Raw genomic sequence first — 16,950 nt, 5'->3', positions numbered from 1 at the left:
TAGGCTCCAGCAACACCTGTGGGAAAAAAAGCACCTGAAGACGAGACAACTACAATTACTCATCTACAAGATGATGGATGGATGGATGATGGATGATGGATGATGGATGATGGATGGATGGATGATGGATGGATGGATGGATGGATGATGGATGATGGATGGATGGATGGATGATGGACCAGTTTTCGACGACCCTGTGAATCACTGATGTTCAGTGTCCCGTCTGAAGCAAATCAATCATGTAGAAGTTCATCATCATCCTCAGTGCCACTATTTAGAGCAATTAATTGTGAACTTTAAAAAACCCCAAAAACCTTTAGGAACTAAAATCTCCACTCTGTAAAATCCTAACTCTTTCAAATCACACAGAATCCGGTTTCCCTCCAGGAATAATCTGGATTAGATTTTTCTGCCACACGATCATTTTCTCCATTCCAGTTCTGGAAATCGCTGACGTAACGTTCTCGTCTCTGGTTTGCATTCCGGCGGTGTGTGTGATGATAACGTGACGTTCTGGAGGTGAACGTTCATTGAACCACACACACTGAGAGGATGTAGTGAGACAACCCCCCCCCCTTAATGATAACCAGTCTCTCAGCTCCAGATGGCCTGGGTGTTTCCAGCGCTGGGGGCCTTTTGTTGAACTATTTATCACGTTTCCTCCTCCATTGGTGTTCGACTCTGGCTGTTACGGGGGGGCAGAGTACCGTCAAGCACCCCCACGTGGTTTCAGCACTGATAAGAGGAATAACCGTCCCATTATGTCCTGAATCATCTGCAGCACGTCGCTCGTCTTAGTTTTTGACATCCTTTGGATGAGAACAAAATTGCTGCACATTTTGTTCGGACACATCTAACATGATTTTTCTTCGAAGGCCAACTCCAGGCGCAGTGCACCCCCCTCCCTCTGCCGGCCCTGGGCACCCAGAGGGTCATCCAGGGAAACGGCACCAACGTGGGGACCGTCATCGCCCTGCAGTGCCCGGAAAAACACAAACTGGTGGGAAGTGAGATGATGTGTGTCACGGACACCAACAGCACCCACTGGGTGGGGGACAACTACTGTAAACGTAAGCATTGGTGGGGGGGTTCTTTATGAATCCAGCTTTTCCATTACGGTTCATAACGGAGATTTGTTTGCGTGCAGATTTAATGTTTCTAATGCGTTTGTCAGGAAAAACTGCAGCGGCTGCAAAACCTCGTCTGAATCCACGACAGCTCATTATTCTGAGGGAATGAATATATATTAAACATTATGTGATGGGTATAGGGGCAATGCTAGACTGTAGGAGGGCACTGCAGGTCTTGGTGGTTTGCTCTAATTGATAATCTGGATTATCTGAGAACAAAGCAGGCAAAAGTGATTAATTTCTAAAGGATAAATCAAAATACAGGACATAGTAGTGATCAGAGAGGTTCTGTCGGTAAAAGTCTGACTCAGGATCTTTTCATTATGCATTAAGGTGAAGGAATCATGGTGATGGATGAATAATCTGACCTTCTCTTCACCTCCAGCTCTGACGCCCTATGAGGAGTACGGCTTCCGTGTGGCGGTGCTGGCGTCCATCGTCAGCGCCGCCATCATCCTCCTCCTGTCCGTGGCCTTCATCACCTGCTGCCTGTTGGACTGCATGAAGGAGGACAAGAAGAAGAGGAGGGAGACGTGAGTGAGAAGAAACAGCAGCGTGTGGACGGGTCACAGCGTCGGCTCAGACGATTGTTGTGTGTGGTGGTGCATCTCCGTGTCTTTGCCGGGAGATTGCAGCGGTTTGTGTGTGACAGGAGTGTGAAGCACATCACCTGTGTTCACGTTCACGATGCATCGTCGTCTGCAGTGCCTAAAGACAAAAAGGGCAACCAGAGGTCAAACATTTCACGTGGGACGTTTTGATTAAAAGTGCACAAATGATTGTGATGAAAGTGATAAAAGGAGGAGAAAGATGTGTTTCCTCAACACACATTCCTTAAGCAGACCTCCAGAATGACAAATTCAGTCTTTGTAAGGAACTGTGAGGGAAGTAAAGAGAGGAGCGGTTTCTCTCACGGTGCTGACAGGTCTGAAACGCCACAGCAGGAATCTGTTAAATACGTCAGTTCAAGGTTCTACTTCTGAAAAGGTGTTTTATTTCTTCAACAGCTCCATCAATTTTTAAATTCTGCAATACAAATCTTTTACAACATCCCATAATAGCATAAATATCTGCTGTTTTTGAATAAAAATACACATTGTTTTTTTTCAGTGAGTCAGATCTGTGGCGGTGGAGGGGGGGCGTCCCGGACCAGGAGGACATCAGATCCCCCTACCGCCACAAAGGCAGGAACAACAACAACAACACCCAGGACGAGGTGCTGTCCCTGTGGGACACCTGTACCCCCGACAGGTGTGACCCCGTCCAGGTCTGCAGGTGAGATCACGTCAGAATTGTCCCAGGAGTCACGCATTACGGAAGAAACGTGAAAGAAACGACTTCCTCTCCTTTCCTTTCCTTCACAGGTGTCACCACCAGTACGTCTACGGCCCCGCCCACACGTACACCCACAATCCTTTGCTTTCTGCTCTACCAGGCCACATGTACAACCAGCATCTGTTGCCCCAAAACCCAGAGCCGGGGCAGACGTCCGGGCCGCCGCCCCAATACTTCGGACCTCCTCAGATCTATCAGACTATGAACCCGGGTCTGGTCCAGACCCAGACAGCGAGACCCGGTCCGGTCTGGCAGAATGAAAGACAGCCGAGAGATTTGTCAGGACCCGAGTCCAGCATCAGGAGTATGAACCCCCCCAGAGAGCGCTCCATACGGGTCATATCAGTGTGATGAGGGGGGGGTAGAGCTCCTGGATGACGTTCTGCACAGGACCTGACAAATCTGGATGTGCCTCTGGTAAACTGTGATGGCACACTGCCCTCTGTTGGACAGGAGGCTCCACTGCACCTTAAGGACCCCTGTCTGATGGAACTACCTGTAAATAATGTAAGGTTACAGACTGAGGTGTGCCTCACAGGTCAAAGGTCACATGCTGCTGGGCCACAGCACCGACTGGAGTCCAGTTCGTTAGTTGAGGACAGTGTGGGCGAGTAGGAAGTGGAAATCTGAATATTAAAGAATGTTAAAAAAATTAAAGATTTTTTTTTTATTATTCTGTTTTGTCTTTTGGTTTGACTGCATGTGGTGGGGAGCTTTAGCATTTTCTGTACAACCAAACGCAATATTGACAATAATAATAATAATAATTATTATTATTATTATTGTTGTTGTTGTTGTTGTTGTTGTTGTTGTTATTATTATTATTATTATTATTATTATTATTATTAATAATAATAATAATAATAATAATAATAATAATAATAATAATAATAATATTTGCTTTCGACTGGTCCAAATGTCCCTGAATGTCCTTTATTTTAACAGAATAAATGGATTAAATACAGACATTAAAGTCCTCCTGTCGTCACCTGTCCGTCACACAGCCTGCCGGTAGATTCCGGTAGATTCCGGTAATCCGTCTGGCAGCTCGCGCCTACCGTCCCACCGGTAATCATCGCGCGAGCGTGAGGTCGGGTGCGCGCGGCGTGGCGCGCTGATGTCACGTGAAAGAAGAGACGGACGCGCGTGGAACAGGAAGTTTTACCGGGAGGCTGTCGGTACCGTCAGTATGACAGGTTTGTGGATTAACGGTAACGGCTGTTTGTGTTTATGTGTTTCTAATCCCTGCGCAGTGACTGACGGGAGACGCGCCTGCCTGCGTGGGTGCGTCTCGTTCCGTCATTTACAGTTAGTTGTGTGTCTCGTCGTGGGTGAGGCGGTGAGAGACACTCATTGTCAGTCCGGATGTGACGTGTAAACATCTATCCCATAAACAGAGTGATCCACGGGTTTATTCACCTGGAGCTCATGAATTCTATTTATGTGGGTTCTGTCAGAGGACAAAGATATTTACCATGAGAAGAAAACACAGATAGTACAGATGATTTATTTAGTTTGTTAGATTAAATCATTTTCACCATTTTACTGACATTTGATCAGCTAATGATCATCAACATTTAATAAATGTTGATGTCATTTTTCAGAAAGTTAATGATGGCACACACACACCGTCAGCACCTAACACACACACACACACACACACACACACACACACACACACACACACAGACCATCAGCACCTAACACACACACACACACACACACACACACACACACACACACAGACCGTCAGCACCTAACACACACACACACACACACACACACACACACACACACACACACACACACACACACACACACACAGACCGTCAGCACCTAACACACAGACACACACACACACACACACACACACACACACACACACAGCTGGACACACAGAGAACTACGACCCACCCGACCCACAGGAATCAGAGTGTTTTCCCCCTGCAGGCCTCTTATTCTCTCCTGCTGGTCTTCACAGACACTGGTGACCCCCACCAGCTGCTCCAGAGGGACGCCCGGTTCCTCTGCTCAGACCGGCGGCTGGACACCGAACTGGTGGACAGACTGGTGCTGCAGCTGAACAGGATCTACCCACAGATCCTGAGCGACAAGGAAGCCCACAGGGTCAGGACACGATGGGTGAAACTAACACCACAGCCTGAGATCAATGTGCTGCACTGAGTTTTCTATGTGGAAACGGACACGCGTTCAGTCAGACGTGTGTTTCTACAGTTCAGAGACCTGCGTGTTCCCACCGAGCTGCGCTTAGCCCAGCTGTTGGAGCATCTGCAGGGGAAGGGGGAGGAGGCGTGTGGAGAATTCTACAGAGGACTGCACATCCTGGCTGAAGACATCTACTGCTGCCTGCCCACCAGAGCGACCCGCAGAGGTGAAGCAGGTGTGAGAGGCTCTAGAGTCCCCCGTGGCTCTGCAGGCAGGCCAGAGCAATCGCTCCTGAGCAACGAGGTCCAATCTAAAGGATAGTGAAGAAAAGCCTTAGTGTTTTAGAATGGTGCAAAATGACATCAAGATTTCTTTACAACACTTTAGAATAGAATAGAATAGAATAGAATAGAATAGAATAGAATAGAAAGAATGCTTTTTATTGTCATACACAGTTGTACAATGAAATTTAAAAGACAAATCTAAGTTACAAAACTAAGTTACAAAAAATAACTATCAAAAACACAATACAGTTAGAAGAAACAAAGGAATTAAATGTATTTATAACAAGCTGACAAGAATTTAAGAACGTCGTGTGAGGCAGAGGGTTCGCCAGCAGCAGTGGGAACAAATGCATGATGGGAAAAACGCTCCAACAGTGTATCTTTGGTAATAAGACTTCCTGTTATCCTCAAAATATATACAAAATGACAACATTCCTGTTCATAATGTAATGAATCAACATAATAGAGACTTAAATTTGTGCAACATGCTTTAGTAAGCTGGCGCCACACGGAGGGTTTCCCCCCCTAGTTGGGTTCCCTGCTGGGTGACGGTCTGACCTGAACGAAGCTGATCCTGTTTCAGATACAGAGAAATCCCTGCACACCGTTCAGGTGGAGGATCAGACGTTACACCTGCTGCTATTTAAAGCCTGTAGTTAAAATGAGCTCGCTGTCCTCTCGTTTCTAGAGACGGCTGAGCCGACGGGGGGGGACACGAACCCCATCCATCTGGAGCGGAGTGATCGTAACGACAGAGGTAAATTCCATCAGCATCTGATTCTATCGAGCCTTTAATACCAACATTTGGTGATGAAGTAAATAGTGATCAGAGATGAGCTTCAATTCCACCTTTTTCCTACAAATGTTTAATTTGGCAGCAGGAGAGAAATGTTTGAGAAAAGGTGATCTTCCGGTTGGTGTGTTTTTGCCTCTGACCCTGATTTTAAGCCCTTAATCCCAGCCATTCCTCTGTACTTCAGCTGTAGTATTAGTCTCCTGGACCCTTCGACCCCTAGGAGCAGAATGTGGGCCCCCCTGCTCCGCACCGCTTCACCGTTCATCCTGTAACAACCAGGGCTTTGGCCTCGTGGGTCTGTTCAGCTCACGTGTGAAGCGTGTTCAAAAGAGTTTCCTCTGTCCTGCATCCCTTTGAGCCCTCAGGGGTCAAAGGTTACAGTGTGTCAGAGCAGAACTGGGTCATCAGGGATGCAGTGACGAACTGACTCCAGTCATGTCATACAATTAAATGACAGCTTTCAATGCCTGCAAACAAACATCCTCAAAAAACTTGATATTTATCTCATTTTACCTCATTTAAAATGCTCACCTGCTGATCAGAGATCAATAATCTCATTGGTTTAATAGTTGCTGATAAGATTTTTTGTTCTGTCCCTCTGCAGGACCCTTGTTCTTCCTTAGCTGTCTGAGTTTTGTCATCGGTGCAGCAACGCTCTATTATTACAGAGGTGAGTCAGACAGGAGGACTTCACTCTTATTTATTTTGGATATTTGCCCTTAATTTAAATATTCTTGGTGTGTATTTGCATCCAAATCGCTTCTATTCATATTTCCATTCTGTTAGTGTTTACAGTTTTCTCCACAGTTCTTAAAGCTCTTCTTTGTCCTCTGTTTCCGCCCACAGAGGATGAGACGCTGCTCCACACCGGACCGTTTCTTCACCGATCTGCAGCAACACTTAGTAATGACGTTTTCGTTTCCTATGCTTAGGTTGGAAAATGAGAAAAAAATAAGCAGTTTAGCTGTTGGAATAGCAAATATTATCCCTTTGAAATGAACAAGCCATGAAATGTGAAGCTTTGCTGTGCCAAACGAAAATACTCTTTTTTTAATCACAGAGAAGCAGACATTGAGTCATGTTGTTCATTAATTTCCACAGCTCAAGTCTGTTTAAATGGAAAAACCTAATCTTTTACTGTAATAATTGTATCTGTGAAACTGACATGAATTCATCCGTTAATTCCACTCAGAAATTTGACTGGAATTTAATTTAAAATAACTGGATGTGACTGCTCTACACCGGTGTTTCCAACCCTCAGATTCAAACGAGCTGCAGGTCCAGTGGCTTGAGTTAAATGTTAAAAAGAAATAAAGCAAACCATATTTTTTGACATCATTTGGAGTTTTTTAATATGAAAAAAGGAAAAACACATAGAAATGAATGAACTTCATCGACACTAAATGTTTGCTGCTCGATCATAAAGAAAATCTCACACTCCAACAAACCTAATAGATCATCTATAAATACAAACACTAGAGGGCGCTGTAGCCCCACTCTGCTCCAGTGGGTGACTGATGGAGTGTTCTGGTGCTCCATAACAATGACAGATCGAGGGCAGCAGACAGGCCTCATTCATTAATAATGACAATCAGAGTGATTGAACCATACAGACAACTGAATTAAGAGCTGAATCAGACATGGTTAAACTGCTGAGGTGGAGCGGCGTTCAGGGCCGATGCATCAAATCCTCTCCTGGCGCCGCCTCAGCTATTTTTATAATAATGAATCGGAGAGAAATCGTCCCGGTGATTTACCGTTAAATGGAGAACAGCTCAGGAATCTGATCGCAGATCGCGAAGCCTCCAACTCCTCTTCGTCAAGAGCAACAGATGAGCGAGGGGAGGCAGAGACAGGACGGATGGGGAGGTGTTGAAGTGGGCTTGGAAGTTTCCCAAGGGTGATTGTGAAAGTGTGAATCCTGGCATCCATGTTTCCATCAGCGAGCTATTATTGGTTTCCCTTCATCTGACCCAAAAACCCACGTTCCCCCCAAACAGAGCCAGGTTTTTACCCTCTCAGGCCCTAGTTAGGGCCGGGAGTGTAGCTCCCATAGACACAACCAGTGTGTGTGTGTGTGTGTGTGTGTGTGTGTGTGTGTGTGTGTGTGTGTGTGTGTGTGTGTGTGTGTGTGTGTGTGTGTGTGTGTGTGTGTGTGTGTGTGTGTGTGTGTGTGTGTGTGTGTGTGTATCTATATATACTGATCTGCCTCGAGTGGAGCTGTGTGTGTCATAAATCTGGCTCTTGGCTCGTCTGGCAGTTTCCAAGGTTACCACTGATAGTTGTGGAGGAGGAGGAGGAGGAGGACCACGTTGTGACGCTGGTTTGTAATCTGGAAACTGCTTTGTCACAGTTGTATTCCAGACATTCTAGATGCACAAGAGTTCTGCTCCAAGATCATGTGAACTGTGCTGATCCAGTCGTGTGTGGCGACTGATCGAGTTCCGGTGACCCTTCTGGACCCCGGTCTGATGAAGGTTTAGGGCACAACCAAACCTCGCTGTAACTAAACGTTGGGTGTGATGCCTGCAGCCGGGGCAGATGCGATGCCTGCAGCCGGGGCAGATGCGATGCCTGCAGCCGGGGCAGATGTGTGTGTCAGGCGGGCGCGGTGGAAGTAGGTCGGAGCGTACGGTCACGTGAGGCGGGCCCCGCTCTGAATGCTTCTGCTCAGCGGGGCGATCAGACCTCGAGGTTGGGGCCGTCTGATAAAAGAAGAACTCGTGACAGTTTTTTTATCGTCATCTGTGATTAAAAACTGAAGCGCGTTCAGCGTTTGTGCTGGTGTACCTGGACAGCGCTCGAGGTCGCAGCCAAGGAGACAGACGGTTTAAGGTCACATGAGCTGGCCTGCCATTGTCTGGTGTTTGTCCGTCAGGAACAACGGCCGTGTTGTGGACACACCAGACCCCGTCATCACATCTGCCCCGCTCCTGTTTACCGGTTGCTGCAGCGCCGGACAATGACGTCCTCCCAACTGAACAGTGGACGCTTTTCATTTTTCCAGTTGTTTGGAAATTTCTCTGAGAGCCTGGAGAGGTCAGTGTGTTTGTAGGTCAGGTAGGGGGTCGTAAAGGTCAGGTCAGGGAGGGACGAGCACCAGAAACCTGCTGACTGGGTGGATGTCTATAGCAGCAAACTGCACACTGAGGCAGGAGAGAAAACACCCTTCTGAATAGAGAGGGGAGCAGAGAAGGGGGGGGGGGCATAAAGGACGAAGAATACCTGAACGGTCAGTCGGTCAGCTGACTCCTGAAGCTGTGATGAAGATGTTGACGACCATGATCATGAAAATCAGACCTGTGACCAAGGTTTCTATGAAGTTCAGCCTCTGATGCTTCTGCTCATCGTTCGGGTTCCAGCGAACTATAAAAAATAAGAAAACGGAATAAAATATGACAACACACACACACACACACACACACACACACACACACACACACACACCCAATGGACGTATCACAAACGTCAGCAAACTACTTTATTCTGGGGCTCGGGCCAAGTCATTAGAGCCAGATTTACTATCAGCCATAATTCAGTGTGTTAATTCTGGGTTCAGGGGGTTCACATAGAAATACTTCACTAAGAAAAGGAAAATAAAGAAAAAGGAACGCTGAAGGATTTTACAGTTAGGATTAAAAAAACAGCCCTTGTACAATTTAAATTAAAGTTATCATAATTAATGACAAGAAAAGCTAATTTACTGCATTTATGAATTTTGGAAATTTGTGAATTAGGAAAATATGTCTTAAGTAATAATCTCATATTTTAAAAATATGTATATATACAGTAAATATATATTTTTTACTTAATTAAATTTGTTACATTCATTATATGGATATGGACAATGATTCAAGTAAAAGTAAATAACAAAAAAGATTTTAAAAATGATATTTCAAGTGATTAGCTTTGGTTATGTTGATTTGACAAAAATATACTTACCATTATTTTATTATTACCACTGCGGTAATTCATTATTTTCCTAATTCTGAGAATTATCAATAAAAACCGAGAACTGAAGACAGATAAGAAGTTACAGGTGTGTTTCTGAAAATTATACACAGATGTAATTTGGGGTCTTAGAGACTCCAGATGTCAAATCCAGTTAAATAGGATTCCTTCTTCTTTTATATATATGATTAGTGTTGAAAACTGTTTACCCAAAGTCCTGTGTGGAGTTTTGTAATGGAAGATTTGAAGCTCTTTTTTTTTTTTAAATAAGACCTCTGACAGGGAGGACAAGCGTTCTGGGGCATAAATGAGTCGTGACAGGAGAAAATAAAACTACACAGCTGTAAATTTGTTAGTTAATGAAGTGAAACAAAACTCCTTCTGATGAGCAGAAGCCCAGCATGACAACAAGTTTCTGGTTTACAATAATTACAGGAGATTTATTTCACCCGTCACCTCATTTGATAACTATGATCTGAATACTATGATGAACTAATGATGACATGGTAACTGAGGTGTTCTACATGTGATCTACATGTGTGTGTACAGGCCAACGCCGTGTGTGTGTGTGTGTGTGTGTGTGTGTGTGTGTGTGTGTTGCCTGATCTGCTCGGGGTGCGTTGTGGTGATGGTGGTATGTAGGTCACTGTCATCATGCACCACCAGTTCCATTAGACAGAGCTGTGTGTGTGTGTGTGTGTGTGTGTGTGTGTGTGTGTGGGTGTGTGTGTGTGTGTGTGTGTGTGTGTGTGTGTGTGTGTGTGTGTGTGTGTGTGTGTGTGTGTGTGTTCAAGGAAGATGAAGAAACAAAATGAAAAGAGCTTTGAGAATTTGACGTGTCTGATATTGTGGTGCAAATGAGTGGGGTCTCTGTAGGGGGTCAAAGGTCAAAATGTATCATGATTTCTTATGATGATTTGTATTCTGTTATTTTTCCAGGTGGGACAGACAGTGTGTCCCATGTGTCTTCTAGTGTGTACATTCATTGTGACTCCCTCACTGCTCACACAAACCTCTGATGGCCGTTAAAGAGCAGAACTCACACAGAAGTTCCATCAAATTGAAATGAAATCCAAACATTTCAAGACGTTCTTTGAGAACGGCCTCAACCCGCCTTTGTCACAGCAGACACCGAGTGGCCCCCGGCTGACGCTGGGCTGTCGGGAGTCAGTGAACGCAGCACCAATCAATCCTGCAGGACCAGGTAGACGAGACGGAACAAAAGGAGAGCAGTGACGCCTGGAACCAAAAGGCCTCCGCAGGTGTCGCTTTTCTCACCTGTGGAGATAAGCAGGACCCCGACTGGGGGCTGCAGACAAAGGGGGAGTCTGATTAGGGTGACGACGGGGACATAAAAGGAGTTTGGCCCCCCCATCCAGTGCCACCTTCAGCTGGGATGTGTTCATCAGGCTCTCAGCCGCTGGTTCATATTCAAAGGGGCCGGGCTGCTGGGGCGAGCATCTGGGTGAGAGACCTGGGGGGGGGGTTAGGGGGGGTAATGCTTGAAAGAACTGGAAATAAACAGAAAGGCGTGCTCCGTCCTGCCGCGTCGCTCCTGCGATGGGACGAGGAGGCGGCGCAGTCATTGGGGGGGGCCCCAGTCATTGGGGGGTCCAGTCATCGGGGGGGGGCAGCCATTCGGGGGGCCAGCTATCGGGGGGGGGGCAGCCATTGGGGGGGCAGCCATCGGGGGGGGCCAGCCATCGGGGGGGGCCAGTCATCGGGCCTTTGGTAATTGTGAACTTCCTGCGCGCTGATGTCGAGGGTCTGGGTATCATTCTGACCTCATCACCATGACAGTCACCTGACCTCTGAAAACAGAACCATTAGTACAGCAGAGATGCTGACACACTGAGGATCCACTAAAACACAGTGAACACACACACACACACACACACACACACACACACACACGTGTTTAAGGCGTTTCCTACCCGCCGTGGATTCCTGTCATCGTGTCTGCGGGTGTTTCAAGCACCACGCGTGGCTGCGAGGCTCGTCTCCCGGTCTGGTTGTCTGGTTTGTGTTTGCAGACGTCCTGCTGGAGGCTGATGCTCTGATCCTTCCTGCCCCCACATCCTCACCTCCAGGACAGAGGCTGACACATTTAACCCGTTGGGAACCTAGAGACGCTCTTTTTATGGCAACATCCTGGCAGGCCTAGCGGGTAACACCGAATCCCATTACGATTCAATTACCTTTATTATATTCTATATTCTATATAGCAGGGACTTGTTTCCACCACGTGTCGGTCAACAGTTGATGAACGACAGCATCAAAAATCCCCTCAATTATAAAGTGAACTGTAAATTCAACTGATCCCTGTGTGGCTGATGGTTATGCAACAAAAGCTGGGTTTTGTTTGTGAATCTGCTCCATCCCAGTGGACTCTGTACCACCAGGAGACAAACACGGTGTGGGTCAACAGTCCGCTGGGGGATAAATAAGAAATCAGTCACATTTGAAATACGGGAAAGGCATCCTTTACGGGTTAAACTGCTGCTGACCTGCTGGTCGATGTCTCGGTGGAGCCTGGAGATGCGATCGCACCGAGGCCGAAGGAAAGGGCAGGATCACATGTTGTGTGCGAGCAGGCAGTAATCAGCAGCGTCTCCCCCCCGTCACTGGAGCCGTCCCTCTTCCCCACACACACCCCTGCAGCTGCAGAGCAGAGCCGGTCTGGGACGAACCAAACACACGGTATGAACCGTCTTCCCTCTGATGAGGACAGAGACAATACCAGAGCTGCACCCTCTAATTTGCCCCCGGGTGGGCGACAGGCTGAATTACAATGTCTTCAGTAGATTTGCAGCAATCTCCTGGCATGGCTGAGTGTATTTAAGAAGGGGAAGAACAAACTGCAGAAGGTGTGGTGGGGCTGCCAGAGAGCAGCGACTGCTCTTCTGGCAGCAATGATCTCCATGAATTATTGTTTGAGAGCAGCTCTCGCAGTGGCTGGAGGAGATATCCTGACTCTTCTGAACAGGCCAATCCTCCATCTGATGATGAAGCTGTTGTTATTTTAGATTTTATACCCCATCTTCTTCACTCTGACGTCCTAGTCATGGCTGACAGCGAGGCTCGTGCAGAAGTGTTGAGCAGCGCTTCAAAACATGTTTCCCTGCATTCCAGAGGAGGATCAGCGGTGAGATGTGGTGAGGTGACGGATGTGTGCCAAACGCCACAAAATGGAACGCTGTCATGATGTGTCAGGTTCAGCCATTTTATTCTCACAGGCTGGCTGTTCAAAGGAAAGCCCCCCCCCGTCAACAGAGCGCAGTTAGATAATGCTGGTGGGAAGAATGTGCAAACAGCCAATGACGCTTCTTCAACAAGGCTTGTCCACATATAGTAAACCTACTGCAAGTGGAATAAGATCACAACTACAGGCTTGTTTCATTTGGATAACACCTGAAATAGAAAAAAAAACATATTTGAATAATTCCCCTTTGGGATTATTAAAGCATTCATTCTTTCATATTTAGGGTATAAACTCCTCCGTCTAAAATGAAAGGCTCTCATTATGTCAGTCGTTCTAGGATGGCCCAAAGTTTCAACGCTTAATTTTGCGATGAATTATTCACGCTGCATTTCTTGTCTGAAATGAACTCAGGGGACAAACCAAGGAGAAAGAGTGAGTGGAAGGGGGACGGCGGGGAAAAGGAAAAAGTTGTTTGAATCCACATTAATTCTGGATTCTGCTTCACAGCGGACCAGAAGATAGATTCCTCCAACAATATTTAATCCATAGCGCTCACTGCAGCATCTGATCACACTGTCAGGTAGTTTATTAATACAGGACTTCAGATAAATGCTGCTGCATTCAGAGGTATAACATCATTAAACCCATCTGTTAAACAGAGTTCCAGAAGTGAATGGAGTGGGTGGTGTAAGTGGAAACACTGAAAATGCAGTTAAATTGTGCAGAATAACAGAATGGAGAGGTTTAAAAAATAAAACACAGGGTGATATGAGGAACAATCAGGCAAAAAGAGTTTTAGTGCAGCGTTTTATCTGCGTCTTTAGATCCTGATACATGAAAAATGTGGTGTCCCATCATAAATAACTATCTGTGTCTCTTCCTCTGGGCGGTTGCAATGCAGCTTCTGGTAGGGCTCCATTTTCTAAATTCCAGAGGTTTTTACGGAATCTTAAATCTAAATGAACCATAAAATGTTTCTTCATTGTGTTTTCAAAGACCAAGAAATCCAAGCAAACAAGGCGGGTGGAAAAAAAACCCGTTCGGTTTGCAGAAGTAAGAGCAAACTTTTCTCATGCTGTCACTGATTACAGTTTAGCTAAATGCCAGTTTGTGTCTTACTGGGAGAGCTGGTCATGAATATCATGTTCCCTCCACTCCAGGATCTGACATGTAGAAAGCTCTTTACAGCAACTATGAAAGGCACCACTTAGGACATGGTGAGACCCTGCATTTATTATTTAGCTAATGCTGCTGTTCAGCAACATGATGAAAAAGCAAATGAACTTGTATCTGTAAATGCATGTGGGTGTGTGTGTGTGTGTGTGTGTGTGTGTTTGTGTGTGTCTGTTTGTGTGTGTTTGTGTGTGTGTGTGTCTCCCATTCTTTTGTTTTTTTCCTTGAACATCAGCACTTCTTTGCTCTCCATCCATCATTTCCTATCAACAGGCTCCCTCTCTCACTCGCCTCCGACTCCGGCCCTCCTCCAGATGAGCATCGACCACACTGGAAATCTAATTTCCACGATTCTCTGCAGGGATTTCAGTTTTACGACTTCATGCAGTGTGAAAGCCAACATGACTGTTTCATAACACGGTCAATCGGTCAGAGAGAAACGCTTTCATAGTTGAGAGAAAGTTGCCAAAAGGATGAAGACTCTTTCTGGCGGAGACGCTGATTGGTCTTTGGTTTCAGTGTGACACAGGTACAGACAGTAAAACCCTCTGTAAAGCCTTCACTCCACAAAACAACCATGAACTGACTCCATTCTCTTTGGCTCACACTGCTGGGACACTGTAAATGAAACCAACTGCTCATTTTATTGACCGTAAGAGTTTTACATTCTGAATGTATTGGCTGAGCACCGAGAGATAGGAAGAACCTCTTTCTCTCCCTCTACCTCCTCCCCCCTTCATCACACATACATTTACACATCTAAAATTAATTGGCGCTATTAAGAAAGTGCACATGAAGATGAGATTGTGAAGCCCATATCCCCGGCTTGTAAAACTAGATGCAACTCAAAACGACAATGCATCGCAATTACTCATCAAATGGCAACGTTAACGGCCACATAAAACATTATACATGCTTGGTGTCCAGCAACAAGCAAGTAGTGGATGATAGGATGTAAAAGTGAAAAGTCTGCACGTGTTAGTGTGAGCATTTTGGCCAGTCAAGTGGAAAAAAGAAGCACATTCATTATTCAATACCTCAAGCTTTAACTGAGCCAAACTCTCCCCTGATTCAGCTCACCTGAAAAAGACACAGAATTCTTTTAAAATGTTTTTTAACCAACTTGTTTCTGTCAATCCATGCATAAAAAATGGCTCTGGCTTCAGGAATTAACCCATAATTAAATCAACATGTCTGATGAGGCGTAAGCAATAAAAGTATTAATAGGCCATGTTTAATACCTTTTGTAATTAATGCTGACCACTGCAATGAGTTTCACTCAATCTATATGCATTTGATTCCCCTATGATTAGATTTGAATTTGGCTGTAGCTGTTGGCTGGGAAGTAAGAATGAAAAACAGAGGGTAGGGAAAGGTTGCATTGATTCTATCCATGCAAGACATAATTATTTACAGTTGTCACAACTTATGATGACAAATGACTGAACTACAAACACGGCGGAAATCTGGATCCTGTTTCCCTCAGAAAGAAAAAGCGTTCCAGCTCTTACCTCAGTCCCACTTTCCCTGTTCCTGCTGATGTTCATCGTTTCCCCACATGCATGCTCCACTGCTGCTGCTCAGCTGCAGCTCTCAGCGGGCTGCGGAGCGTCTTGCTGTAATGGGAGATGATGGGATGGCAGCTGCATGTGGAGTGAATGAACCGAGAGTAGGGGATGCACATGCAGCAAATGTCACACAATGTTATATTTATTCATTCATTTATTCATTCATTTATTCATTCATTTATTTATTTAGGAAAGCTGTGATGTGAGCCGTAAAGGAGACACGTGATTGGATGTGGAGCTGGTGAAATATATTAGTGGTGTTTTCTGTGGAATAAAGAAGTTTTTTGCGTGCATAGATTTCCAGGTTTGCGGGTCTTTTCACACAGGACGACCCGGGAGTCGCGGTGCAGCAGCGTGAGTGTGCGCTGCCTCCGCGCTGCCTCCGCGCTGCCTCCGCGCTGCCTCCGCGCTGCCTCCGCGCTGCCTCCGCGCTGCCTCCGCGCTGCCTCCGCGCTGCCTCCGCGCTGCCTCCGCGCTGCCTCCGCGCTGCCTCCGCGCTGCCTCCGCGCTGCCTCCGCGCTGCCTCCGCGCTGCCTCCGCGCTGCCTCCGCGCTGCCCCAGCGCGCCGCGCCATTGGCCGGTCGCTCCGGTCGTAACCAGGGGCGTGGAGCCGTGCGGACTGAATGGGAAACACGTTTGTGCTGCTCGCCGCTGCATTAACCGGACCGAGACGGTAACGGGCGCAGAGAGCCGTCGGCGTGAGTTGAATTAAACACCGGGGGATGGACGCCAGACGAGAAGCCCGTGACGTAACGCGACCGGGCCGGACTGACTGAAAGCCCCGCGTGCGGCGGCCACGCACGAGCTCGGTGTCGCGAGCTGCTGGACCAACAGGAGGCAGAGAGGATGCCGGGAGGTCGGACAGATAAATAAGGTCTCTTCAGTCAATCGGAAGTGAATATTTTCATTCATAAATGAGTTAAATCCCATTTTTCTGCGGTAGCTCCTCGTCAGTTGCGGATTGGTCGAAACAATCAGGGCGTTTAAATACAGTAAGTAAATCAATAAATCAATCAATAAATCAATAAAGTCTAACGTTAGCCGGGCTCGTGCGCCCGGCTGTCGCGAGCCCGGCTGGTTTTTCCCGGGGTTCGTTTGTTTCATCTTTTAAAACTCCGCCCGTCGCTTCGGACGTCGCTTCGGTGTGACTGTCACCAAACATCGGTGTTTACCGGCGGGGCGGCTGTTGGCTGACGGTGACGGTGAGTTCCGGTTAGCCTGACGGTTGTGACTCAGGTGAACTCGTGTCGTTACAGCAGCTAGCTCTTCACCTGGCCGACGTTAGCTAGTTCTGACGTTAGCACCGCTGTTGACTCGGGGACTGTTTTCCGTCCACCTGCGTCCA

The 16,950-nt window shown here is 46.7% G+C and overlaps 3 protein-coding genes across 13 annotated transcripts in view; all 3 read left to right on the top strand.

The window, feature by feature from the left end:
- Positions 1 to 3,122, top strand: part of LOC137606969 (uncharacterized) — a 4,705-nt gene extending 1,583 nt beyond the window's left edge. The window contains exons 2-5 of the mRNA XM_068332338.1: positions 876 to 1,070; positions 1,516 to 1,663; positions 2,241 to 2,405; positions 2,495 to 3,122. Coding sequence (XP_068188439.1) covers positions 876 to 1,070; positions 1,516 to 1,663; positions 2,241 to 2,405; positions 2,495 to 2,816 — 830 coding nt within the window. The 3' untranslated portion in view covers positions 2,817 to 3,122. The remainder of the gene's footprint in view (positions 1 to 875; positions 1,071 to 1,515; positions 1,664 to 2,240; positions 2,406 to 2,494) is intronic.
- Positions 3,123 to 3,561: 439 nt separating this feature from the next.
- LOC137611033 (caspase recruitment domain-containing protein 19-like) lies at positions 3,562 to 7,035 on the top strand. 2 transcript variants are annotated; one of them, XM_068339012.1, is made up of 6 exons: positions 3,562 to 3,661; positions 4,447 to 4,592; positions 4,701 to 4,857; positions 5,604 to 5,672; positions 6,316 to 6,381; positions 6,558 to 7,035. In XM_068339012.1, exons 1-6 carry the CDS (start codon positions 3,583 to 3,585, stop codon positions 6,641 to 6,643), a joined length of 603 nt encoding a protein of 200 aa, XP_068195113.1. In that variant the 5' UTR covers positions 3,562 to 3,582; the 3' UTR covers positions 6,644 to 7,035. The 2 variants fall into 2 exon arrangements, with proteins under 2 accessions (XP_068195113.1, XP_068195104.1); XM_068339003.1 differs by having other exon boundaries at positions 4,701 to 4,866.
- Positions 7,036 to 14,444: 7,409 nt separating this feature from the next.
- LOC137605811 (serine/threonine-protein kinase WNK2) overlaps positions 14,445 to 16,950 on the top strand; it is a 36,059-nt gene continuing 33,553 nt past the window's right edge. For 9 of the 10 annotated variants that reach the window (XR_011037795.1, XM_068330695.1, XM_068330680.1 and 6 more), the window contains exon 1: positions 14,445 to 16,597. The gene's annotated coding sequence lies outside the window, so the exon portion shown is untranslated. The remainder of the gene's footprint in view (positions 16,598 to 16,950) is intronic. The other variant, XM_068330619.1, reaches the window with a different exon arrangement.

This window comes from Antennarius striatus, chromosome 2, assembly GCF_040054535.1.
Source record: "Antennarius striatus isolate MH-2024 chromosome 2, ASM4005453v1, whole genome shotgun sequence".
Taxonomy (NCBI): Eukaryota; Metazoa; Chordata; class Actinopteri; order Lophiiformes; family Antennariidae; genus Antennarius; species Antennarius striatus.
Note: the sequence above shows the minus strand (reverse complement) of the source record. Positions and strands in the feature narration are given on the sequence as shown.